Here is a 22,198-nt window from a genome sequence, read left to right on the forward strand (position 1 = left end):
ATTAGTACCATAAACACCCACATCCACCTAAACACACAAGTCCACGATTCATAAAATAATTTTTTCTCTAAATCTCTTGTTTCTCTCTCTCTCTCTCTTTTTCACCTGAGAACAGCACCTACAGTTTCCTTTAACTTGTGTTTTTTTTTTAATAGAAAATTAATGAAAGAAAGAAAAATCTAACCTCACCAGCTGCTGGTAATCAGGTTCTTCAACGGATTGTCTAAGACACAACACTGTCCTAACTTTAGACCGAAGACGAGATGAAAGAAATAAAGAAAAGACGACCAACTGGGAAAGAAAACATGAAATGGAAGTTGTTCAGCGTGTGAGTACAAATTTGGCACTTGCTCAGAGACTACGTCTGGTGTGCAATTGGTGGAAGGAGGCCCTGTCTAGAAAGGAAGGGGGTGACTGGCTGGGGTGGTGGCAGCAGAAATAAAGAGTATGCCCACTGCAGCCCATGTGGCAACATCCATCAAGGTCAAGCAGATATTGGATTGGGACGAGGGCACATACGTCTCCCAGGTGATCAGGCTAACTGGTGACTGGCATAACCCATTTAAGGATGTGTGTAGAACAAGTGCTTGCATTTTTAAGGGACTGGGTTAATGTATTTTGGTGGAAGGGAAGGACATAAGTCAGTGGGGAGAGCATTGTTGTTTTAAAGGATTTTAATATTGTATTTTTATATGGGTGTAACCTGTCCTGGGACCTGGTGGTGAAAGGCAGGTAAGACATCCAATAAATAATGATGATATGTTGATGAAAGGTCCCATATTGGGCATCTCTAGAGCTCAATTCATGGTCTACAAATCTCTCAAACCACCCAAAGGTTTATTGCAGCCTGCACAGAAAACATTCTGCACTGGAGCGAACCATCAGGGCCCTAAGCAAACTCCTACAGGTCCAATGACCTCTTCCTCACCTGCAAGCAGCGATTGTTGTGAATTAGGATGTGCAATGCCACATGGGCTAAAAAAAACTAGGTCCGTTCCAGCCAGATGCATGAATGCTTTAATAACCCTGACTCTGGAGAGGAAGGGTGAAAAAAGAAGGTGGGAAAGTTGGAGGGGGAAGTAAAAAGAATTGTTTTTAAAAAATCATCTATTCTGCCCCCCGCCCCATCCTGGTCAGGTGCGTCACCTCCCCCCCAACCTCCCCCCACCCCACCCCAAATCTTATTTTTTTTCCTTTAACCTGTAGCACAAAAACAACAGAACACATTCACAAGCCACTTGTTGGCACTGTGTACCTGAGTGAGAATTTTCTAGAACATTGTAGAACAAACAGCCATAAAGTTTATTTTGAAAAAAATAATAATAATAAAAGGTTGAACGGGTAAGACTTCAGTGCTCGGGTATAGCAGCTGAATTACTGGCATTATATTACCCATAGCTTATTTCCGTCCGTTTTATATATATATTTATATATATATTTGTTGTCTTCGTGAGTTGTCTTCCTTGTCACGGTTCCTTCCTCTGAGCCTTTTTGTCTCTTTAATTTTTTTGTTTCGCTTTCCTTTTAAAAAGTTTATTCCCCCCCCCCGACGTGGGCTGATGCCTATTGATCAGCTGATGTCCCCCCAACTAGTTAAGACTAAGAGTTTTTAAGTAACAGTCAGTGTGTGAGGATTTAAGTCTGTGTGCTTGGCCACTGGGCTAAGGAACCAGCCGGGGCTTCCCACCGAAGTCCTCCGAGGTCAACGCCAAGAATCGGGACCCCCTCCTATCAGTTGGCTTGCCCCGCGATGTGGTTTTCGCTGTCGCTGCCGTAGTCCACGTCGGGGTCATCGTCCTCTTCGTCGTACTCATCGTATATTTCGCCGTTGATGTCGTCAGTCTGCATCTCCTCCTTGACATGGGAGGTGTCCTCGCTTTTGATGCCGTAAGTGCTCTGGATAACGGGCATCCCGGGCTCCGGACTGCTAGAAACGCTTGAGTGCTCCGAGGGCAGGTGCGGGGAGGGCATTCCTGCCATGGCAATGGCCCCTGGGTAGACTACGCCGGCCGTCGCAATGGGAATCTGTGCTTGCTGTCTGTTGGCAATGAAGGAGGGGGGAAACAATACGGGGAGCCGTTAGACACAAGGAGGAGGATGCATTCTTTTAGGAATAAACAAAGGAAGCTACCTTATACAGTCATACCTCATGTTACGTTTGCTACATGTTACCGTATTTTTTGCTGTATAAGACTCACTTTTTCCCTCCTAAAAAGTAAGGGGAAATGTTTGTGCGTCTTATGGAGCGAATGCAGGCTGTGCAGCTATCCCAGAAGCCAGAACAGCAAGAGGGAGTGCTGCTTTCACTGCGCAGTGATCCTTCTTGCTGTTCTGGCTTCTGAGGTTCAGAATATTTTTTTCCTTCTTTTCCTCCTCCAAAAACTAGGTGCATCTTGTGGTCTGGTGCATCTTATATAGAACAAAAAATACGGTACGTTTTTTTCAGGTTGTGTCCAGCAGCGACCCGGAAGTACCGGAAAGGGTTACTTCCAGGTTTCGCCACTCGTGCATGCGCAGAAGCGCCGAATTGCACCGCGCACCTGCGCAGAGATGGTGCTTCAGGTTGCGGGCTTTTCATGTTGCGAACGGACCTCCAGAATGGATCCCATTCGCAACCAGAGGTACCACTGTACTGAGTTAATTAGTCCTTCTGGTTCAGTATTATCTACCCTGATTGTCAGTGGCTGTGCGGAGAAACATAGTCAACTGTTGTCCTATACAGAATAGGACCATTGGTCCATTAAGCTGAGTATTGTCTACACTGTCCAGCAGCAACCCTCCAGGGTTTTAGAGAGCCAGTGTGGTGTAGTGGTTAAGAGTGGTAGTCTCGTAATCTGGGGAACCGGGTTCGCTTCCCCGCTCCTCCACATGCAGCTGCTGGGTGACCTTGGGCCAGTCACACTTCTTTGACGTCTCTCAGCCCCACTCAACTCACAGAGTGTTTGTTGTGGGGGAGGAAGGGAAAGGAGACTGTGAGCCGCTTTGAGACTCCTGAAGGGGAGTGAAAGGCGGGATATCAAATCCAAACTCTCTCTTCTAGGCACAGGACATTACCAAGCCTACCTGGAGATGCTAGAGTTTGAACCTGGGACCTTCTGCATGCAAAACTGATGCTCTCCCACCAAGCTATTACCCTTCTCTCTCCCTCTCTCTCTTGCAGGCCCCCTTAAAGCCATGTTTCCAGGGATATAAAAATAGGTTCAGCATCTCCCCACTAATTAGTATCATTTTAGACTTCAAGAAAGTCAAACTGGAAGAAAATAAAACATTGCACTTTCAAGTTATTATGGTGACAACTCTGATTTAACAACGCAGCAGTGAAACTGCACAAATGCAGCAGTTAAGGTAAGGAGCATTAACTATTTAGTACTGTTGTTGAATGCATACTTCCAAGAAGTTTTGAGTAGAATGAAAGCGTCCATGTGTAAGGCATTAGGGGTAGGACAACCCCACACGGGGTGCAATTACAGACCCCAGATGCCATATCTTAATAATTGTACCCATGTATTATAAATCTTAATGCATTTTTTTAAACATTACATTATATTGGAGCCATTGCTTCATATGTTTGATATGCCTTAGATGTCAAACATAACTCATTATTTCTCTGTTTCACTGGCATTTCCTTCAGTTCTAATGGGCATGATATTTCCCCATGTGGGCCAAGTACAGAAGATTCCCTATAGGGCATAAGAGCTCTGTTATCCCACTTCCTTCCTTAGGACCAACATTAATTTCTCTAGTGTAATTAATGCATAAGTGTAAACGGCAGCAATGGGGAAGTCTGAGCAGCATCAGGAAAGGGGGGGTGGAGGCAAGGAAGGGAAGTTTAACCCTCTCTTCATCCCTGACATGGTGCTGACAAAACCACCTCTGAACCTGCTGCTTGCATTTCAATAATAATAATAATAATAATAATAATAATAATTTATTTATACCCCACCCATCTTATACCCCACTCTGTGCGGCTTCCACCGAATATTAAAAACCAAACAGCATCAGACATTAAAAACTTCCCTAAACAGGGCCGCCTTCAGCTGTCTTTTAAAAGTAAAATAGTTGCTTATTGCCCTGGTGGGAGGGCGTTCCACAGGGCAGGTGCCACTACTGAGAAGGCCCTCTGCCTGGTTCCCTGTAACTTGGCTTCTCGCAGGGAGGGAACCACCAGAAGGCCCTCGGCGCTGGACCTCAGTGTCTGGGCTGGACGATAGGGGTGAGACGCTCCTTCAGGTATACAGGACCTGAAGGCCGTTTCAAGGGATGTCTCCATTGATGCATGGTGTGTTGTTGTCAGGAAACAGTAGTGCTTCCCCCAGCACAATGCCCAGGATGCAGATTTGCACCCCTGAATTGTGAGGGATGGGGGTGGATTGCGTTGGAAGACCCTTTGAGAAACAGCGCTGGTGCAAGAATTTCCCATGCGATCAATTGATCACACTTATTTCAGGTTCTGCAACCTTTGCCAGGAAAAAAAGGTCAAATCCCAGGGGGAGGACCCACACACTCAGTGGTAGAGCACACACTTCCATGGGGGCAGGGATAATAATAATAATAATAATAATAATAATAATAATAATAATAATAATAATAATAATAATTTATTATTTATACCTCGCCCACCTGGCTGGGTTTCCCCAGCCACTCTGGGCGGCTTCCAACTGAATATTAAAAACAATACAGCATTAGACATTAAAAACTTCCCTAAAGAGGGCTGCCTTCAGTTGTCCAGAAGTTGTCCAGAGAACAACTTCAGTTGTCCAGAGAAGGCGCCCAGATTCATTACGCAGGACCTCCAGCTAGATAAGAGCTCAGACTGATGGGCTGGGAATGACTTCATTGCAAGACGTTGCAGACCTGCTGCCAGGGATGGGGAACCTGCAGGAGTTACAGTCCAACAGCACCTATAGAGCCACAGTATGGATGGGCAAAGTTGTTGGTTTCACTTTCTCTCATTTCTCCAGCCTTCAGTTCCTCACATTCCCACATGCATTTATGACTTTTCTGCTTTTACTTTAAAACAGTCCCCATGGAAAGCCATCAGCATTTTAGACCAAATTTCTCCCCAAGCACACTTTTTTTTTTGTATGCAGCTTATCCCAATATACATCCTTGTATATCACTTTCACAAATATAGTATCATCATCATAATCATCGTCAGTGATGGGTTGCCCCAGCAACTCTGACCAGCTTCCAACAATTTATACAACCACCAATATTAAAAACTTCCCTATAAGTATTTTCATCCGTATAAGTGATAATGAAATAACCTTAGTGGCATTTAAAGAAGCTCTGTAAAAACCTAAGAAATATTGTAAGAAAGAAAAACAGGTGTGGAAGGTATGTTAAAAGGCAATAGAAAATTTAGGAAATGTGTAATTAAAAAGTTTAATTCGGATGATTGTCAGAGAGGCCGAAGGAAGTCCAAAAACAAGAAAATTTGTTAAAGTTGTAATGTGGTGCGATATGTATTTTTCTTGATGAAAATTAATAAAAAATATTACAAAAAAGCATTTTCATCCATACACTACCCTAGTATATGCATTTTTGTACGTGTTACTTGCCTGGAAAATTGCTTTGCAAGATTTGGAGATAAGCAAATTTCGAAGGAAGGTTGTGTTTCAGTTTGCATATTTTTTTTGGGGGGGGGAGTGCCAATGTAAACTTAATAAAAATTATTCTCTTATCCCTAGGCCAGAAGTTCCCCAACCCCTGGCATAGACAATATAAAGGTAGCCAACTCCAGTTGTCTGACTCAGTTTAAAAAAACAGCTTCATAAAATCAGACCTTAAGGCAGTTCTTAAAAACAAAACCCTATTTAAAAGTCCTCCTCACTACTGTGGCTGGGCTCTAAGCATCCAAGAGACGCATACTAGTCCATCTTGTTGTAACTTTTCTGCAAAATCATAAAGCTACCATGCCAAGCATCTGCTTAAAACCTTCCTTTTCAGATACCAAAAGCCTGGAAATACATGCAAATGTCATAAAAGAGCTGGGTTATTTTAGGCCTGCTAAATTCCTTCCTCAAATCTTGGAATGCTGGCCGTGTTTATCTCCCTAAGAAGCTCTGGGGGATCCTTGCAAACCTACAGATTTAGCACTGATGCTCCTTTTGTTGCCTTGCAGCATGGGCTAATTCAATTGCGATAATATTGTGCAGAACATGCTCCGCATTGTAATGTCATCAAAGGTGTGTCCGTCTGCAACGGAAAGCCTTGCCACGGGAGACAGGAGGGGAATCTCTGGAGGAGAGCAGGCTTAACTGAGAGTGAAACCTTGCCCTGGCCGTTTACGCCAAGCGTACAGTAAGCCTCAGAACAATCCTGGAAGGCCATGGGGCAGGGTTGGCAGAGTTCTCCGATCCTTGCCGCATTTCTAAATCTCTCACTTCTTTCCTTCAAGGAGAAGGTGGCTGTTCAAGTGTTATAGCAACATAAAGAGGCCTATCAGGGGCAGAGGATACAGGATTGGGGAACCTATTTCAGCCTGAGGACCACATGTCAGCAGCAGACAGGGTGATGACCATACCAGCCTAGTGAGAGAGGGGAAGAGGGGCCTTGCTAAGGGAAGATAAGACCTGTCCATGTTTTAATTTCTAACAGCAGCTACTGCGTTTGCCCTTGATTTTGCTGAGGTGGTAAACCTGAGTCCGGGCTGAACCACTTCATAGACTGCAATGCTCCTCTGTGCAATTAAATTGAATTAATACCTGCATATAGAGAGCTAGAATCCCTAAGAGAATATTAGATTTCTGTGTGGAGACTGATTTTGTAGAGATAAACATTCAGTCACGAGAACCTCAACCTACTGGTTAAAACAGCTTCACCTTCCAGGTCATTTTGGACTACAACTCCAATCAGCCTCAACCAGAAGCGATGAAGAGAAGAACTTGGATTTGATATCCTGCTTTATCACCACCCTAAGGAGTCTCAAAGCGGCTAACATTCTCCTTTCCCTTCCTCTCCCACAACAAACACTCTGTGAGGTGAGTGGGGCTGAGAGACTTCAGAGAAGTGTGACTAGCCCAAGGTCACTCAGCAGCTGCATGTGGAGGAGCGGGGAATCGAACCCAGTTCACCAGATTACGAGACTACCACTCTTAACCACTACACCACACTGGCTCCACACTAGCGATGGGAGTTGCAGTTGTTGAAGGCTGATCTAAAGTGAGATAGTCCAGTCACAGGTTTAGAATCTCTGAGACCTAGGCCCCTAGTATCAATGAATTCAAAGGTCATGTGAAAATGACTAGACCAGCAGCTCTGGTCTAGACAATTTCAATCCATACAGAATACTCCCCCGCCAAACTCCAATTTTGTAGGGCTCCAAAAGCATGCAGATGTATGGACTGGTAAAAATAATTTGCACTTAGCATGGGTTAAATAAGGTAAGTGTGGATTACGTAGGATGAATTTTACCAAACAGGCATCTACAACACCAACATGTAGCTAGATCTGTTACAGCTGGCCGTGGTTAGGAGGCTAATTTCTGAGTATAGGACTGGAACACTTTGAAAACCTGCAACATCAGCGTTCACTGTGTGCCACAAACCATGGCAGATCTATGGAGTCGCCCCTATATTTCTGAAGAGCTGCTACCTGCAATCTCACCATGTTTACTCAGAAGCAAGTCCCAGTCTCACCTGCTCGGGATTCAAGCCCTACAGCCTGGCGCTGTGCCGATTTAGGCGTGAGACAGTCTACTGAAAGCAATCAGTTCTAAGCACACCAAATTTAGCACGAGCTTGCAGTAGCCTCGTTTGCACATTCCGACAAACGTTATGCCCTTTAGAGAACCCAAAATCAGTTCCCTTTAAGATGTCACCTTGTTGCAAAGACCTCATTTGGGGCACACCTATTGGTAACCCCAAAGTATCTGCGCCACTCCCAGCAGAGAGAGAATTTGGCTAGCTCAGTAAGGAAGCTGAATACCATTTCAACTATTGGCGGATTAATCCCCCCCCCCGCCCTAACATTGTCAAGCATCAGTGTTGGCGAGATAAGTGGAATTCTGGAGGCTTTGTCGCTGCCTATTCTTTCTCCAAAAGGTCCTCCCCTCCCTCTCTTTTTAATCTCCTGATGCCAAGGTTTGGCTGACATCCCTCTGTTTGTTTCCGCGCTTACCAGTGGGATCACCGGACTTGCCAACACCACAGGGTTAAGCGGCTCAGATTTCTGGGCTGAGCTGCTTAGTATTACAATGCACACTGTAGCTGTTTAAAATACTGCCTGGTGACACTTAGCAGTAGCTGGACAGATTCATCTCTGTTCATCATTACTGTCATCCATTAACCAGGCTCAAACAGCCAGCTCTCGTTCCAAAAACGTTGGGCGCAGTCCAGCCCTGGTTAAGCAGTTTTAAGTCTCCTTGATTTCAACAGGAGAGATTTAAACCTGTACTTAACTCTTACGCTGAAAAAAGAATCAATAGGACTCAAAAGTGCTTAGCTTTGGATCGGCTAGGCGTTTGTTCTCTACCAACTCAGAAAGATGCAGCGCTATGTAAGTAGATAGAAGGATATATCAATTTTGTTTCTCACTTTCCCCCCAGTCTTAAATTCAGTTCACATTTTCTAGCAATGTATGATTTAAAAAAAAAAAGCCTCATGAAAAAATATAAATGTTTTAGTGTGAATTTCTCCTATTAAGTAATTTTTATATTTTGACTAATGTACACTAATTTGCAAGCAATTACCCCATATTTCCCAATTCTTTTCACTTATATATCTTCATTTTTAATGCATACTTTCCCCTAATAAATGCATTTTTGCAAATGCTGTTTTGTTGAAGAACTGCATCACAAAATTCAGATAAGTGAAAATTTCAAAGGATATTTTTGTTTCGGTTTGTGAATTGTTTTTGACAGTGCAGATTTGACTGGTCCAGCTTTCAATGCATATTGAATCAAATTTCCCCTCCATCCTCTATCAGTAGCCATAAAAAAATTCTTGTGGCGGTGAATTCCATATCTTAATTGTGCATTAAGTGATGAAGCGCCTGCTCTTTCTCCCCAGAACATTCAAGACAGGAAAGAGTGTATCTTTATTTATAAGGCACACCCTTTCCTCTATTTCTGATGTTCAGGTATAAGGAGTTCTGCTTATGCACTCCAAACGGAATGGATGTAGCTCAGTAGAAGAGCATCAGTTTTGCATGCAGAAGGTCTCCGGTTCAATCACTGGCAGCTCCCAGTAGGGCTGAGAGATAACAGTGTCTGAAAGAATTGTAGAGTCCCCGGGGGGTCATCTAGCTCAACCCCTGCAAAGTAGGAATCTGCCAATGAATTTGTCAAGAAATAGCGGGATCAGTATGGATTGTGGCTACCGTTGTGTGACTGCTGCATCAAACCCTAGCATGTGGAGTAAGCAGTAAGGTGACTTTTGAAGGGCAAAATGGAAAACATTGGTCTCTCGTCCTCATAGAAGCTCCGTGAATGATTTAGAACCCTGCGTGGCCAGGGGCGTAAATCCCACGGGGTGCCCCCAGAAGAACAGGAGGTCCTTTGCTTCTGAGCATTGCCTTCAAACTTAGTGAAAGCTCTAAACTGAGTAAAAATGGTATACCAGAGCGGGCAGGGCTTTGCACTGTTCGTTTACCTGTGAGGAAACTGAACGTTTGCATAGGGTTCAAAAAGGAATGGGAATGGAATGGTGGAGCTTGAAAGCAGGCCTGATTGGCTAGCTGGCTGGCACCTTGAACTGGAAGGCACCACACCGCAACATTTTGTAGCAGGCTCAACTTGCAATTAACTAAAGGAGTTCACTGCCACGAAGATGAGGTGATGAGCGCTGGCTTAGACAGCTTTGAGAGGGGACCAGAAAACATTCGCAAAGGGGGACAGGTCTGTGTCGGTGACTACTAACAATCACAACAGCTAAATGGAATCTCCGTGCTCAGAAGCAGCAGTATGCCAGTGGACAGCATTTGCTGAGAAAGAAGAACAGGAGGGGAGTCATTGATTACATGGCCTGCTTTTCATCCCACAAAATGTAAGGGCAGCCTCTGAGAACCAAGCCTGCAAACCACTTGCAAATACTGCACTCTGAATGTAAGAGGAGCCCCGCTGAATCAGGCCAAAAAGGCTTATTGCACCCAGAATTCCTGTTCTCACAATGGCCAGCCCATGAGAAGCCCAAACGCAGGACATGAGTGCGATAGGGCTCTCTCCCCATGTGCGATTCCCAGTCCTGGCGACTAGCATTCAGAGGCATATTGCCTCCAGCTGTGGGGTCAGAATGTAGCCATTGTGCCTAGCAGCCCTTTTCAGCCTCAGCCTCCAGGAATTTGTCCAATCCTTTTAAAGCCATCCATACTGGTGCCCATCACTGCATGTGATGCACTGGAAGTCGTGTTACAAGGATGGGCGTGGGTGCACACAACTGGCTTCCCTCCAGCTGAAGTGGCTACAGCTCTCATGTGCTAGTGGTTGGGCGAGCAGACCTTAAAATATTAGAACTGTAGAATTGGAAGGGGTCCCAAGGCTCATCTAAATCCAAACTCCTGCAATCTTTTGCCCAACGTTGGGCTCGAACCCACAGCTCTGAGATTCAAAGACTCATGCTCTACTGACTGAGCCACCCCTCAACCTTGGAAGTCAGGAGAAAAGAGATGCAAACTTGTGGGGCCCTTTTCTCCATCATCCCACACCGGGAAAACTCCAGGTCCCCACTATATGCCTAATAACACCTGCAAGGCTAAAATGCACATAGACTCATAGAACAGTAGAGTTGGAAGGGCCACCTTGTCCAACCCCTGCAATGTAGGAATCCTTTGCCCAACATGGGACTAGAAGCCATGATCCTGAGGTTAAGAGTCTTGTGCTCTATCGACTGAGCTACCCCAGACCCTTTCCACCTAAGTATATGAAATCTGCCACAAAGGGCCCATACCCAACATTGAAATACTGCCTCATCTCTTGACGCCGATTGCGCATGATTGCCTTGTATTCGCCGATCCGCAGCTTCTTCCCGTCCACTAAGCACGTGCGCTTCGGCCTGGGCTTGTACTTGTAATCCGGGTACTTTTCCAGGTGCTGCTTGCTGAGGCGGGCCTGCTCCTCATAGTACGGCTGCTTCTCAAGGTTTGTCATCGCCTTCCAGCGAGAGCCTGTCGGGGGAAGAAGGAGAAAGGAGATCTGTCCATCTCTGAGCCTTTTCAAAGGACTTGCCAGCCCTGGAGCAGTCTAGCGGCAACCCGAGGGCTAGATCCAGTCTATGTAATGCTTGGATCTAGTACAAGGTTTTCCAAACTTGGGTCTCCAGGGTTCATGGGAATTGTAGTCGAAAAACAGCTGGAGACCCAAGTTTGGGGAAAGCTGATCTGGTGGTACCTTGATGGCCCTGCCAAATTGTAATTATCCTTTTGGTATTATTCTTTTGGTAGCTCCAAAGAGTCACTGGTGGCCTTCCTTTGCCCAAGGCGGATACTGGATTGCTCCCTTGATGGAGCTACCTGGAGAGTTAATTTGGCAGTTTCTCATGAAAATGCAAACAAAATCAAATTTCTCCTCCATTCCTAGAAAGTGGGACAGGGGCTGGCCGAGGTTGGTGAAGCATTACCCTGTTTGCCCTAACGGACCAGCCACTACCGGCTTCTCTCATCCATGTCTTGTAGCTCCTTGAGATAGGACCTGCTTTGCTTATGTTGTGCTGCAAAAAGCCATTCATTCATCCAGCCTCACTAATGACCCCATTCCTGCCCCCACTGCCATTCTTGTCTCTCTTTTGCCAAATGTGTTTATTAATAATGTCGTCCAGCTTATTAGTAATGTGACCTGAGTTCCTTACTGTTGTTTAAAATCACTTGTGTGTTGTGTGTATGTACACAATGTGCATGTATGCATGTGTTTTCATACACACACACATATAATGCACTCACAGATATAATACACACACACACACACAGACAGAGGTACCTCGGGTTACATATGCTTCAGGTTACATACGCTTCAGGTTACAGACTCCGCTAACCCAGAAATAGTGCTTCAGGTTAAGAACTTTGCTTCAGGATAAGAACAGAAATCGTGCTCCGGTGGTGCGGCGGCAGCGGGAGGCCCCATTAGCTAAAGTGGTGCTTCAGGTTAAGAACAGTTTCAGGTTAAGAACGGACCTCTGGAACGAATTAAGTACTTAACCCGAGGTACCACTGATATATATATATATATATCATATATATATATGTCAAACACCCACATGCATAATTGCACTGGCCCCAGAGGATGAATGACACAAGTGATTAAAGTTATGCCTCTTAAGGGAAAAACAACAACAACCCTTTTCTGGCTGTGTAAGCGAACGAGTCCTAGGCAATGCTTTGCTAACATTTGAGAAAAGAAAAATATTACAAATGGAGGAACAATGTTCATTTGCTCTCTGGGTTGCTTTTTCTAATGGAGCTGGGTGGAGAGATTTTTGTTCTTACAAAATACTCATGATGCTCATAAATCTGGGCTGGGAGAATTTTTTTTGGGGGGGGGGGAGAGAAAAGAAATGACCCAATGGGATATTACTCAGGCTAGCCTTGTAGTGGCTCAGCCTCTTTGGGGAAACAGAGATGAGCCCCTGGCTATGAAAACAACCCCTGGGTGGAAATGTGGCAAGGACATTGTGGGGGCTGATCAACTTGGGAGACAGCCGTGGCCTTCCTCCTCGCTGCAGTTAGCTCACATTATAACTTCCACCATGCCTAGATCATCACAAACACCCCACGCACCATTTATGATCTACAGAAAGCTTACATTCTCTCCCTTTTGCAAAACATTTGTCCCTTGCTCCAACAAAAACACCAGCAAACCATATAGCTTCTATTAGGAAAGTTTCAGTTTTTTAATATTATTAACTGCCAGTTTTCCATTTGCCTTGCTAGGTGGGTGCGAGTATGCCTTTCTCTTTTGATGGGGGTCAAATGCATGCTGGGCAAGAAATATGTCTACACAGGACTCCCTCTTCCCTCTGGCAGGCTTGGATAAAGGCGGCCCTCCAAGCCTTTCTGTCTGGCCCTTGGAACTCTCCGCACACCTCATTCCCTCCCTAGCTACACCCACTGTCCCCAAGCTTTGCACCCTCCTTGAGAGTTTTTGCCTGTCTGGAATGTGCCATTCAACTGCGATGGTGCCATTTCCTACCTTTGAAGGTGACCCGGAAACTACAACTAATCCAGAATGCGGCAGCTAGACTGGTGACTGGGAGTGGCCACTGAGACCATAAAACACCGGTCCTGAAAGATCTACATTGGCTCCCAGTATGTTTTCGGGCACAATTCAAAGTGTTGGTGCTGACCTTTAAAGCCCTAAATGGCCTCGGCCCAGTATACCTGAAGGAGCATCTCCACCCCCATCGTTCAGCCCTGACACTGAGGTCCAGCACTGAGGGCCTTCTGGTAGTTCCCTCATTGCGAGAAGCAAAGTTACAGGGAACCAGGCAGAGGGCCTTCTCGGTGGTGGCACCCGCCCTGTGGAATGCCCTCCCACCAGATGTCAAAGAAATAAACAACTATCAGACTTTTAGAAGACATCTGAAGGCAGCCCTGTTTAGGAAAGCTTTTAATGTTTGATGAATTATTGTATTTTAATATTTTGCTGGGAGCCGTGGCTGGGGAAACCCAACCAGATGGGCAGGGTATAAATAAATTATTATTATTATTATTATTATTATTATTATTATTATTATTATTAGCTTGTGTGGACGGAGAGTGTGTGTGCAAATGTGTGTAGAAACCGGCCTAGTGCATGAAATTAAAAGCTTGCATTTGTTATTTCGCCCCCTTTTGCCTCTCACGGCCCTTGGAAGCTTTCCCAGAAGGTGATGTGGCCCTTAGGTTCAAAAAGCTTCCCTTCGTCTTGGCTAGGGTGCAGGGGAAGGCCAATAGCATCACAAGGAAGTTTAATCAGACAGACGGGCAGCTGCAGGTTCGGTCTCTGTATTAAGGAATGCGGGAGAACACTGCTCCTTGACTGGGGCCACAGGCAGCCTCCAAATGCCTTCCCTGCAAAAGCTCCCTGTGCCATAGCAATTAATAGCCACCTATAAGCTGAGTGAGCAGTGGCCACAACTAGCCAATTGCAACACACTGAACACTAGCTGGTCATCACCATTATTTCCATAAGGTAAAGGGACCCCTGACCATTAGGTCCAGTCGTGGCCGACTCTGGGGTTGCGGCGCTCATCTCGCTTTATTGGCCAAGGGAGCCGGCATACAGCTTCCGGGTCATGTGGCCAGCATGACTAAGCCGCTTCTGGCAAACCAGAGCAGCGCATGGAAACGCCGTTTACCTTCCCGCTGGAGGGGTACCTATTTATCTACTTGCACTTTGATGTGCTTTTGAACTGCTAGGTGGGCAGGAGCTGGGACTGAACAACGGGAGCTCAACCCGTTGTGGGGATTCGAACTGCCAACCTTCTGATTGGCAAGTCCTAGGCTCAGTGGTTTAGACCAGTGTTTCCCAACCTTTTTTGGGCAAAGGCACACTTGTTTGATGAAAAAAATCTCGAGGCACACCACCATTACAGCCCCGTGACGTCAGCGTGCAGCGTCACGCCGGGAGGGACGCACGAAAGTGTAAGTTTCAATTTTTTTTCCTCCCCCTTGCCGGGGAACCTCCAAGCTTTGGGGGTGGGGGGGGAGGAGGCAGCAAAGCGAGGCAGGAAGGAGAGCGCGGCTTGGCTGGGTGAGCTTTGGCAGGGGCAGGGAATGAGAGCCGCGAGGCGGGCGCTGCGGACGGAGGTGCTGCCCGCCGAGCTCGCAGGCAGCCAGGCAGGCAGACGGCGAGAGCCCCGCGCTGGACGGCCTCTCCTCGCCGCCGCCGCCCCGCCTCTCGCCGCCCGACTCGCCCGCCTCCCTCCAGGCAACATCTCGCGGCACACCAGGCAACATCTCGCGGCACACTAGTGTGCCGCGGAACAGTGGTTGGGAAACACTGGTTTAGACCACAGCGCTACCCGCGTCCCTCATTATTTCCATAGCATGTTTCAATCACCCAAAGTGCTTTACAGGAGTGTTTCCCCCCCCTTTAGCAGGAACTCAGGGGAACTGAGTTACCTTACCATTTTAAAATTAAGTAATAATTATTTCTTGTCTGGGGGAGGAGGCTGGAATGAATATACACTCAATACCTGAGCCAAAAAACCACCTATAATCTGTAATCAATAAACTGGTGGCTATTTCTAATCCAGATCATCGTCTGCTTGAGTTTATTAATTACATCTTACATTTAGCCACTACCTTGGCGGGGGGCGGGGGGGCACTGTGACTGGGCCGGCAATAAACGAGCAAACAAACTTCATGGTGAGTTCCCCTACCTTTATCCCGGGGGGGGGGGGGACTGCAGCTTTATCTTTCTTATCTCGACTCCTTTCACAACCAGCCTGCGAGGTAGGTTAGGCTGACAAATATATAGGCTAAGGCACAGCAGAGGCTTCAAACCTGCCTCATCGTATCTCTCTTCCACTTTTCCCATGAAGCATTTAACCAATTAATGCCAGTCTAGAAAAGGCTGGTCTAAGGATACAGAGGTCCACCAGCGCCTGTTGATCCCTTGTTTACCTGTGGCTCTCTCCCTTCATTGACATTTAGGTTGTAAGTTTCTTGAGGCAAGGACCTTTTTTTTTTTTCTTTTGTAAAGTGCTGCTTCCACGTCCATTGCTCCCAGCAGTGGCCTCCCCCAAAGGCCAGCACAGGGGCTTCCGAAGGGCCCTACTATGAGCGGGGAGTGCAGAAGAACCAGTTACGGCTTTCTTGAAACTAACACACCAGTCTTTCTGTAATTGCAACTTCTTCTTTTTTAATTAATGCTAATAATGCTAATGCTAATGCTAATGCTAATGCTAATGCTAATAATAATAATAATAATAATTTATTTATACCCCGCCCATCTGGCTGAGTTTCCCCAGCCTCTCTGGGCGGCTCCCAATCAGTGTTAAAAACAGTACAGCGTTACATATTAAAAACTTCCCTGAACAGGGCTGCCTTAAGATGTCTTCTGAATGTCAGGTAATTATTTATCTCTTTGACAGCTGATGGGAGGGCGTTCCACAGGGCGGGTGCCACTACCGAGAAGGCCCTCTGTCTGGTTCCCTGTAGCCTCACTTCTCGCAATGAGGGAACCGCCAGAAGGCCCTCGGCGCTGGATCTCAGTGTCCGGGCTGAACGATGGGGGTGGAGATGCTCCTTCAGGTATACAGGACCGAGGCCGTTTAGGGCTTTAAAGGTCAGCACCAACACTTTGAATCGTGCAATGTAACTTTTGGTGAACTGCTTTGGCGAGATCTGCCTGAATGTCTGCATGCAAATAAGGCAAGTATGCTGTTATCAGCATACTGTACTTCCCAAATAGGAGAAACAGCTTAACATTCAGAGATCCCGGCTAGCTCCGGCCTCCTATTTCACACTCCTATAAAAATGGCTGAATACAGAAAATTGTGTTTTAGGTTTTTTCCAATTAACTGCAATACGCACACAGAGAGAGAGACAGACAGACACACATTCACACAAGAGAGAGAGATAGAGAATCTTAAAGACTAAGAGTGGGAACACTGAGAGACTGAAGCACTTCTTAAATGACAACAAGGTTCCTTAACAAGCCGTCTCTCTTCCTTTTTGCAAAAAGTGAAATAAAAATCGGATGCACCAGTTTACGTACCAATGAACAGATGGATGACAAACATGTGCGCAGATGACTTTGCTAACAAATCCATGCATTGGTACTCCCCCCCTTTAAAAAAAATGTTCAGAGCATAATATCAAAAGTGTCAAAATTTAATCCCAGGATAGAATAGCACTGAAGTACTGGAGACATATAGAGAGAGAACACACACACACACACACACACACACACACACAGCCTGGTTGAGCAACAGTCTCACATAACCCACAGTCAGTGTGAAACTTCAGACACCTGACCCCAGTGCCAGAAAGAAGGAAGAATGATGACGATGGTGAGTTAGAAGAACCGTGCCATTCTTGCAAAGAGACCCGAGTACCTGGTTGATCTGCGAGCTTCCAACTCCCTCTCCTTCCCCAAGTTAATAGAGAACTCCCTGCTGAGTTCAAAAAGTGGCCTTTGGCAGCCCAGAAGGGACCTTTCCAACATTTCCATCAGGGGAAGAGGAGAGCGCCTCACCCCCTCTTTATTGCAGAGGAGGAAGAGATTCCCCCTTTATCCTCTGATGTTTCAAAGGAAAGCAATCTCTCACTTTCGCTTGCTTTCAGACCTCGCCACTCACTTGCAGTGAGTGCAAGAAGTTTTGAGAGCTAAGCAGGGCTGTCATCTCTATGAGAATCTGGAATGGATTTGCATGTTACACTCCACGTACTGTATATTTAATCGGAAAAAGATGCTCGCGATACGCTCGCCGCATTTCCCTCCTTCCCCGCACTGGCCTGGCCTAGTGCTAAACAGTAAAAGGTGATTCCTTATGTTAAATTTCTTAGCCGAAATGGTTTATTAAAACCAGATTTGGAGGGTATTATAAAATGCTTAGAAGCCCTTTAAAATGTCAACGCGGATCCCCCAGAGACTGAGTAAAATGTCAGCCCGGCTCAAGGGCCTATTTTAAGTGGAATGAATTAGCAGCGTGCTGTTGGAGGTTGTTATCCCAAACAATCAGTTAAGATGGGGAGAAAACATCCAAGTTCCCTTTGTACTTTCTGTATGGAAAAGTGGAGGAGATGATGTTTGCGGTGATCTGACCAATTCCTGAAGACGAGTGCTTAAAGGTAAGTTTAATCAGGACAGCTCTTAAATGCAAAGACCGAGCCAAACTGTTTTTCCTCCTGACTCATAGGCTTAATCTCACAGCCACTAACTGCCTTTAAATCCCTTCTGCTAGCATAAGCAAGTGTTATCTTCCCAGGAACAAATGTAGACTCCTTATCTCACTTTCTTCCCACTAATCTAGTCAATTCAGGTGCCCTATTAAAGCCACCCTACCTGCCATCTATAACCGACAGCTAGTATATAGGCCTCTGTGAATCTGTAGAATGAAGAATCCAACAGTGGTCACACAAATCCTGCTCCCAGCAGAATTTCTCCAGCGGCCAACTTGCCCGTGTGAAATTGAGTCAACCTACACATTTGAAAGGATGCGGGTGGCGCTGTGGGTTAAACCACAGAGCCTAGGACTTGCCGATCAGAAGGTTGGCGGTTTGAATCCCCGCAATGGGGTGAGCTCCTGTTGCTTGGTCCCTGCTCCTGCCCACCTAGCAGTTTGAAAGCACGCCAAAGTGCAAGTAGATAAATAGGTACCGCTCCAGTGGGAAGGTAAACGGTGTTTCCGTGTGCTGCTCTGGTTCGCCAGAAGTGGCTTAGTCATGCTGGCCACTTGACCCGGAAGCTGTACGCCGGTTCCCTCAGCCAATAAAGCGAGATGAGCGCTGCAACCCCAGAGTCGGTGACAACTGGACCTAATGGTCAGGGGTCCCTTTACCTTTACACATTTGAGAAGCCGGAATTGTGGACTGCACAGCTACAGATTATGGGAAGGATGCACACACAACAGATCGAACACAACTCCCTGAAAACTGCAAACTCACATTCTAGAGAGAAATGTGTAGCCAAGTCCTCTTTCTCATGTTCATTACTAAAAAGAGCTTTTCTCACAGAGGAACTTTCAGAAGCGTTTCAATTACTAATAACAGTATCTTGTATTTTGGTCCCAAGGCAGGTTGGGGGAAAACCCCAATAATAATACAAACATCAAAATGTTGTGTAAAATCCACATAAAATTCTACAACAGGGGTCACCAATGTGCCTTCTGCAGCACTCATGAAAGAACACATTAGTTGTCTCCTCAAAAAAACCTCAGCACAATAGAGAATTTTTGCTTTCTCCTCAGGTTCTATTTGTACTGGCTCAGCCTCTCCTACGCGGAATATGCCCCCTTAAACATGCCCACATTTCATTAGATGCCAGGAGTGGACATCCATTCACCCATCAGTAGTGAACAAAGGAGAGGTGCAAAGAGCTTCTCTTTGTGAGTGAGCTCACGAGTGGCTGTTGGGAGCACATTTCCTCCCCTATTGATGGGGTGGCTGATGCATGGCACCCATTTTGTGTCATGCCATGCCCCATGGCAGCCATTTTGTGGCTGGTGCCCACAACACCACTTCAAAATTCCACATATGCCTGCTGACCCAAATGTTGGGTGACCCTTGAGCTACAAAGATTAAGAAGACAAAAACACAACCCCAAAGAAGCCATACCCCATATCGAACACCCAAAATGGCCCACCTTCACTCCTGAAAGTGAAAGAAGCCTCAGCTACTGATCTGAGTGCAAAATCATGACTGATCTGCAAGCTACATTTGGACAAGATGGTCTCTTGGCCATCTTGGCCACAGTTCATTTAGGAGACACCTCGCTGCGCTACGAAATGGTGCAGTCCAGAATTCTGCCACCTCGTTCTGAGTTAAGCACAGAATGGCTTTTGTGGAACCAGATGGGTGTCCAGTTGATATGACGCCCACTCCAAACCACAGAGCCCTGCTGGAGAACTGCTGCTCCTGTTCTTCATTGCCTTACCCAGTATTTTGCTGATGTTGGAGTTGTGCATATCCGGGAAAGCCTGCAGGATCTTCCTCCGCTCGTCTTTTGCCCATACCATGAAGGCATTCATTGGGCGCTTGATGTGGGGTTCGTTGCTCCCACGCCCTCTGGACTCCCGATAAATCCGAGATTCTGAGACACCTGCGCTTCCTAAAACGATGGGGTGGGAGGGCAGAAAAGGCAGGGAACAAAGGATATTTCATTGTTAATAAGCTGCGCCCTCAAGCATAGCTTTAAATCGTACTCGGGAGGGTTCGTCACTACAGCATGAAGTCCTGCATCTCCCATTTTCTCAGTTATGACATGTATTTGTTGTACAGCTTTACGGCATGGTGGATAAGGGCACTTATGTGCTTTCCCTCCACCATCTAATCACCTAAACATAGTTGTTGATGGTAGTCAATGCTGAGGTCCAAATGTACACACCTCCGGTTTGCACAGTCTTCCCTTCCTCTCTTTTTCCGCAGGGAAAGAACTGCCCAACTTGGGTCTCCATAGGGAATGCTTCCTTAGCGCATGGTGGAATGAGGTCCCACACATCCCCATTCTTCTGCTCCTCCCAGAGAATCGCCAGCCAGTTGAGTAAAAGAGGTGGGGCATGGGAATGTTACCCACGGTTACACTGTCTCCACATAATGCAGGATAGTGCTATAGGCTTTTATCTTGGGATGAGGGTGGGGAGGGTATCCGTTCTGAAACGCCATCTGAATTTATTTATTTATATGCTGATGATTTTGTGATTCCACCAAAGGACTAGGCAGTGCTTTGCTTCCTAACAGTGAAGGGCCTTTCTTTTTGGCAGCATCACAAAGATATATCCCAGCTTTCCTGCTAAGGAGCTCATGGCAGTGTACATGGCCCCTCTATTTTATCCTCACAATTCCCTTGTGAGGTAGGTTAGACTGACAGGCCAAAAAGTCACCTGGTGAGCTCCATGGCTGAATAGCAATGGAGGTTCAATCAGGTTCAACACTCTAACCACTTCACCACCCTGGTGAACATCTAACCCCCTGCCCTGTCATGTATGAATCGGATGTAACAAGCCAACAAATGCTTGTTCATGGTCTTTTCATGCACGGACACCTCTGCAGTGCTACAGACAAGGTCCGTGCAACTCAAACAGCTTCTACAGCCCCAGAGTGCGCCTGTCCTGTGGCCAATGGGTTCTGCTAACTGATCACTTCTGCAACTGATCTCATTCTTCCAAAACCTATTTCTGTTTGCATCTTTCATCTCATCTTCACAGAGCCAGAGACGTGGTCTAAACCTTGGCAATGGCGTTTACTATGACAGCATGAAAAATTCACCCACAGACTTTCAGCCTCGCACATCGCCAGCTTTGTTTAGTGGGTGTCTCCTCGCCCTGCGCTAAGTACCAAGGAGATCAATGCTCTCTCTCCACCGGGCAGTGGATGTACAGGCACAGCTGGGAATAAGGCAAGGCGCTCCGCTACTGACCATCAGAGTCTCCGCTCATGTTGAAATCCATCATAGCGTGGCTAAACTTCCCGTCTTCATTCTGTTTGACTGCCAACTGTTGAGTCAGGTTCTCCAGTGTCGTTTTGTCCTGGGTGGGGAGAGAAGAGAGGGCACAAAGGAGTCTTTTTATTAACACGCAATGGAACCACAAAGTTCATAGGTAATTTGCAAGATCCCCCAGAGAAGGAGGGTTAGAAAATAAGGAAGAAGATGGTTGGTTTGGAAAAGTAAATGAAAGTGGGGGTGAATGCCCGAAGGGATGGGGGGGGGGAGAATAACACAATTATTTTTGGGAGGTTTTATGAGTTGGAAGTATCATGGCTTGAACATTCACTCCTCCCATTTTAAAATACAGCTTTATTAGCCGAGGATGAGTAAGCTTGTGAAATTCAGATTAGTTTGACACACATTGCAAGCGCTCAGCTAGCATGTTCCACAAGCCGTTCAAATGTTTCTGGTGGAATTCAGTGCACTGAAAAGTGGGTTTAGTTTAGCAACCCACGTGGCAATTTAAGATGCTAATTTTTCCGATGGGCCCGATGGATACTTCTGAAAAACCTTGTAAAACTTAACATTGATAGGAAGTTAAAAGTATGCCAGGGCCATTCCTGATGTTAATTTCTATCCCTGTCCTTGTCTGAGATGCAAGTAAGGCAACTGAGAAAATAGCCAAAGGAAATAACTCTGAGTCAGAAATGACTACCTTGTTCACAGGATGTAAACGGCAACAATCCCTTCTGATGATTTTTCAGGAGTACCTTTACAAATAGGTGAAATTTTCACCCCACTCATCACTGTGACAATCACTTTCTCATCCATTTTCCTTAAAACTGTTTCGCCCACAACAATCCAGGCTAAGGGCAAGAAACATTTTCCTCTTATTTCATAGAACTGTAGGGTTGGAAGGAATCTAGTCCAACACCCTACAATGCAGGAATCACAGTTAAACAATCCTCGACAGACGGCCATCCAACCTCTACTTTAAAAACCTTCAGTGAAGGAGGGTCCAACACCTTCTGAGGAAGTCCCTTCCACTGTCGGACATCTTGCACCACCAGAAAGTTCTTCCTGATCTTCAGTCAGAATCTCCTTTATTTGGTGCAATGAAGCCAACAAGATTTGGCTATTTGATGGTGTCTGAACAACACCTCGGGTGTTGTAGGGGTGGGATGGGGAACTGAG

General features: G+C 46.1%; 1 protein-coding gene across 20 annotated transcripts in view; it reads right to left on the reverse strand.

Moving 5' to 3' along the window:
- Positions 1-1,278: 1,278 nt before the first annotated feature.
- SOX5 (SRY-box transcription factor 5) overlaps positions 1,279-22,198 on the reverse strand; it is a 766,948-nt gene continuing 746,028 nt past the window's right edge. For 14 of the 20 annotated variants that reach the window (XM_083461132.1, XM_083461148.1, XM_083461144.1 and 11 more), the window contains 4 exons: positions 20,996-21,104; positions 19,514-19,687; positions 10,887-11,103; positions 1,279-2,038 (listed from right to left, as the gene is read on the reverse strand). In XM_083461132.1, coding sequence (XP_083317258.1) covers positions 1,732-2,038; positions 10,887-11,103; positions 19,514-19,687; positions 20,996-21,104 — 807 coding nt within the window. In that variant the 3' untranslated portion in view covers positions 1,279-1,731. The remainder of the gene's footprint in view (positions 2,039-10,886; positions 11,104-19,513; positions 19,688-20,995; positions 21,105-22,198) is intronic. The other 6 variants (XM_083461137.1, XM_083461136.1, XM_083461138.1 and 3 more) reach the window with 2 other exon arrangements.

This window comes from Podarcis liolepis, assembly GCF_965112155.1.
Source record: "Podarcis liolepis genome assembly, chromosome: 10".
Classification (NCBI taxonomy): Eukaryota; Metazoa; Chordata; class Lepidosauria; order Squamata; family Lacertidae; genus Podarcis; species Podarcis liolepis.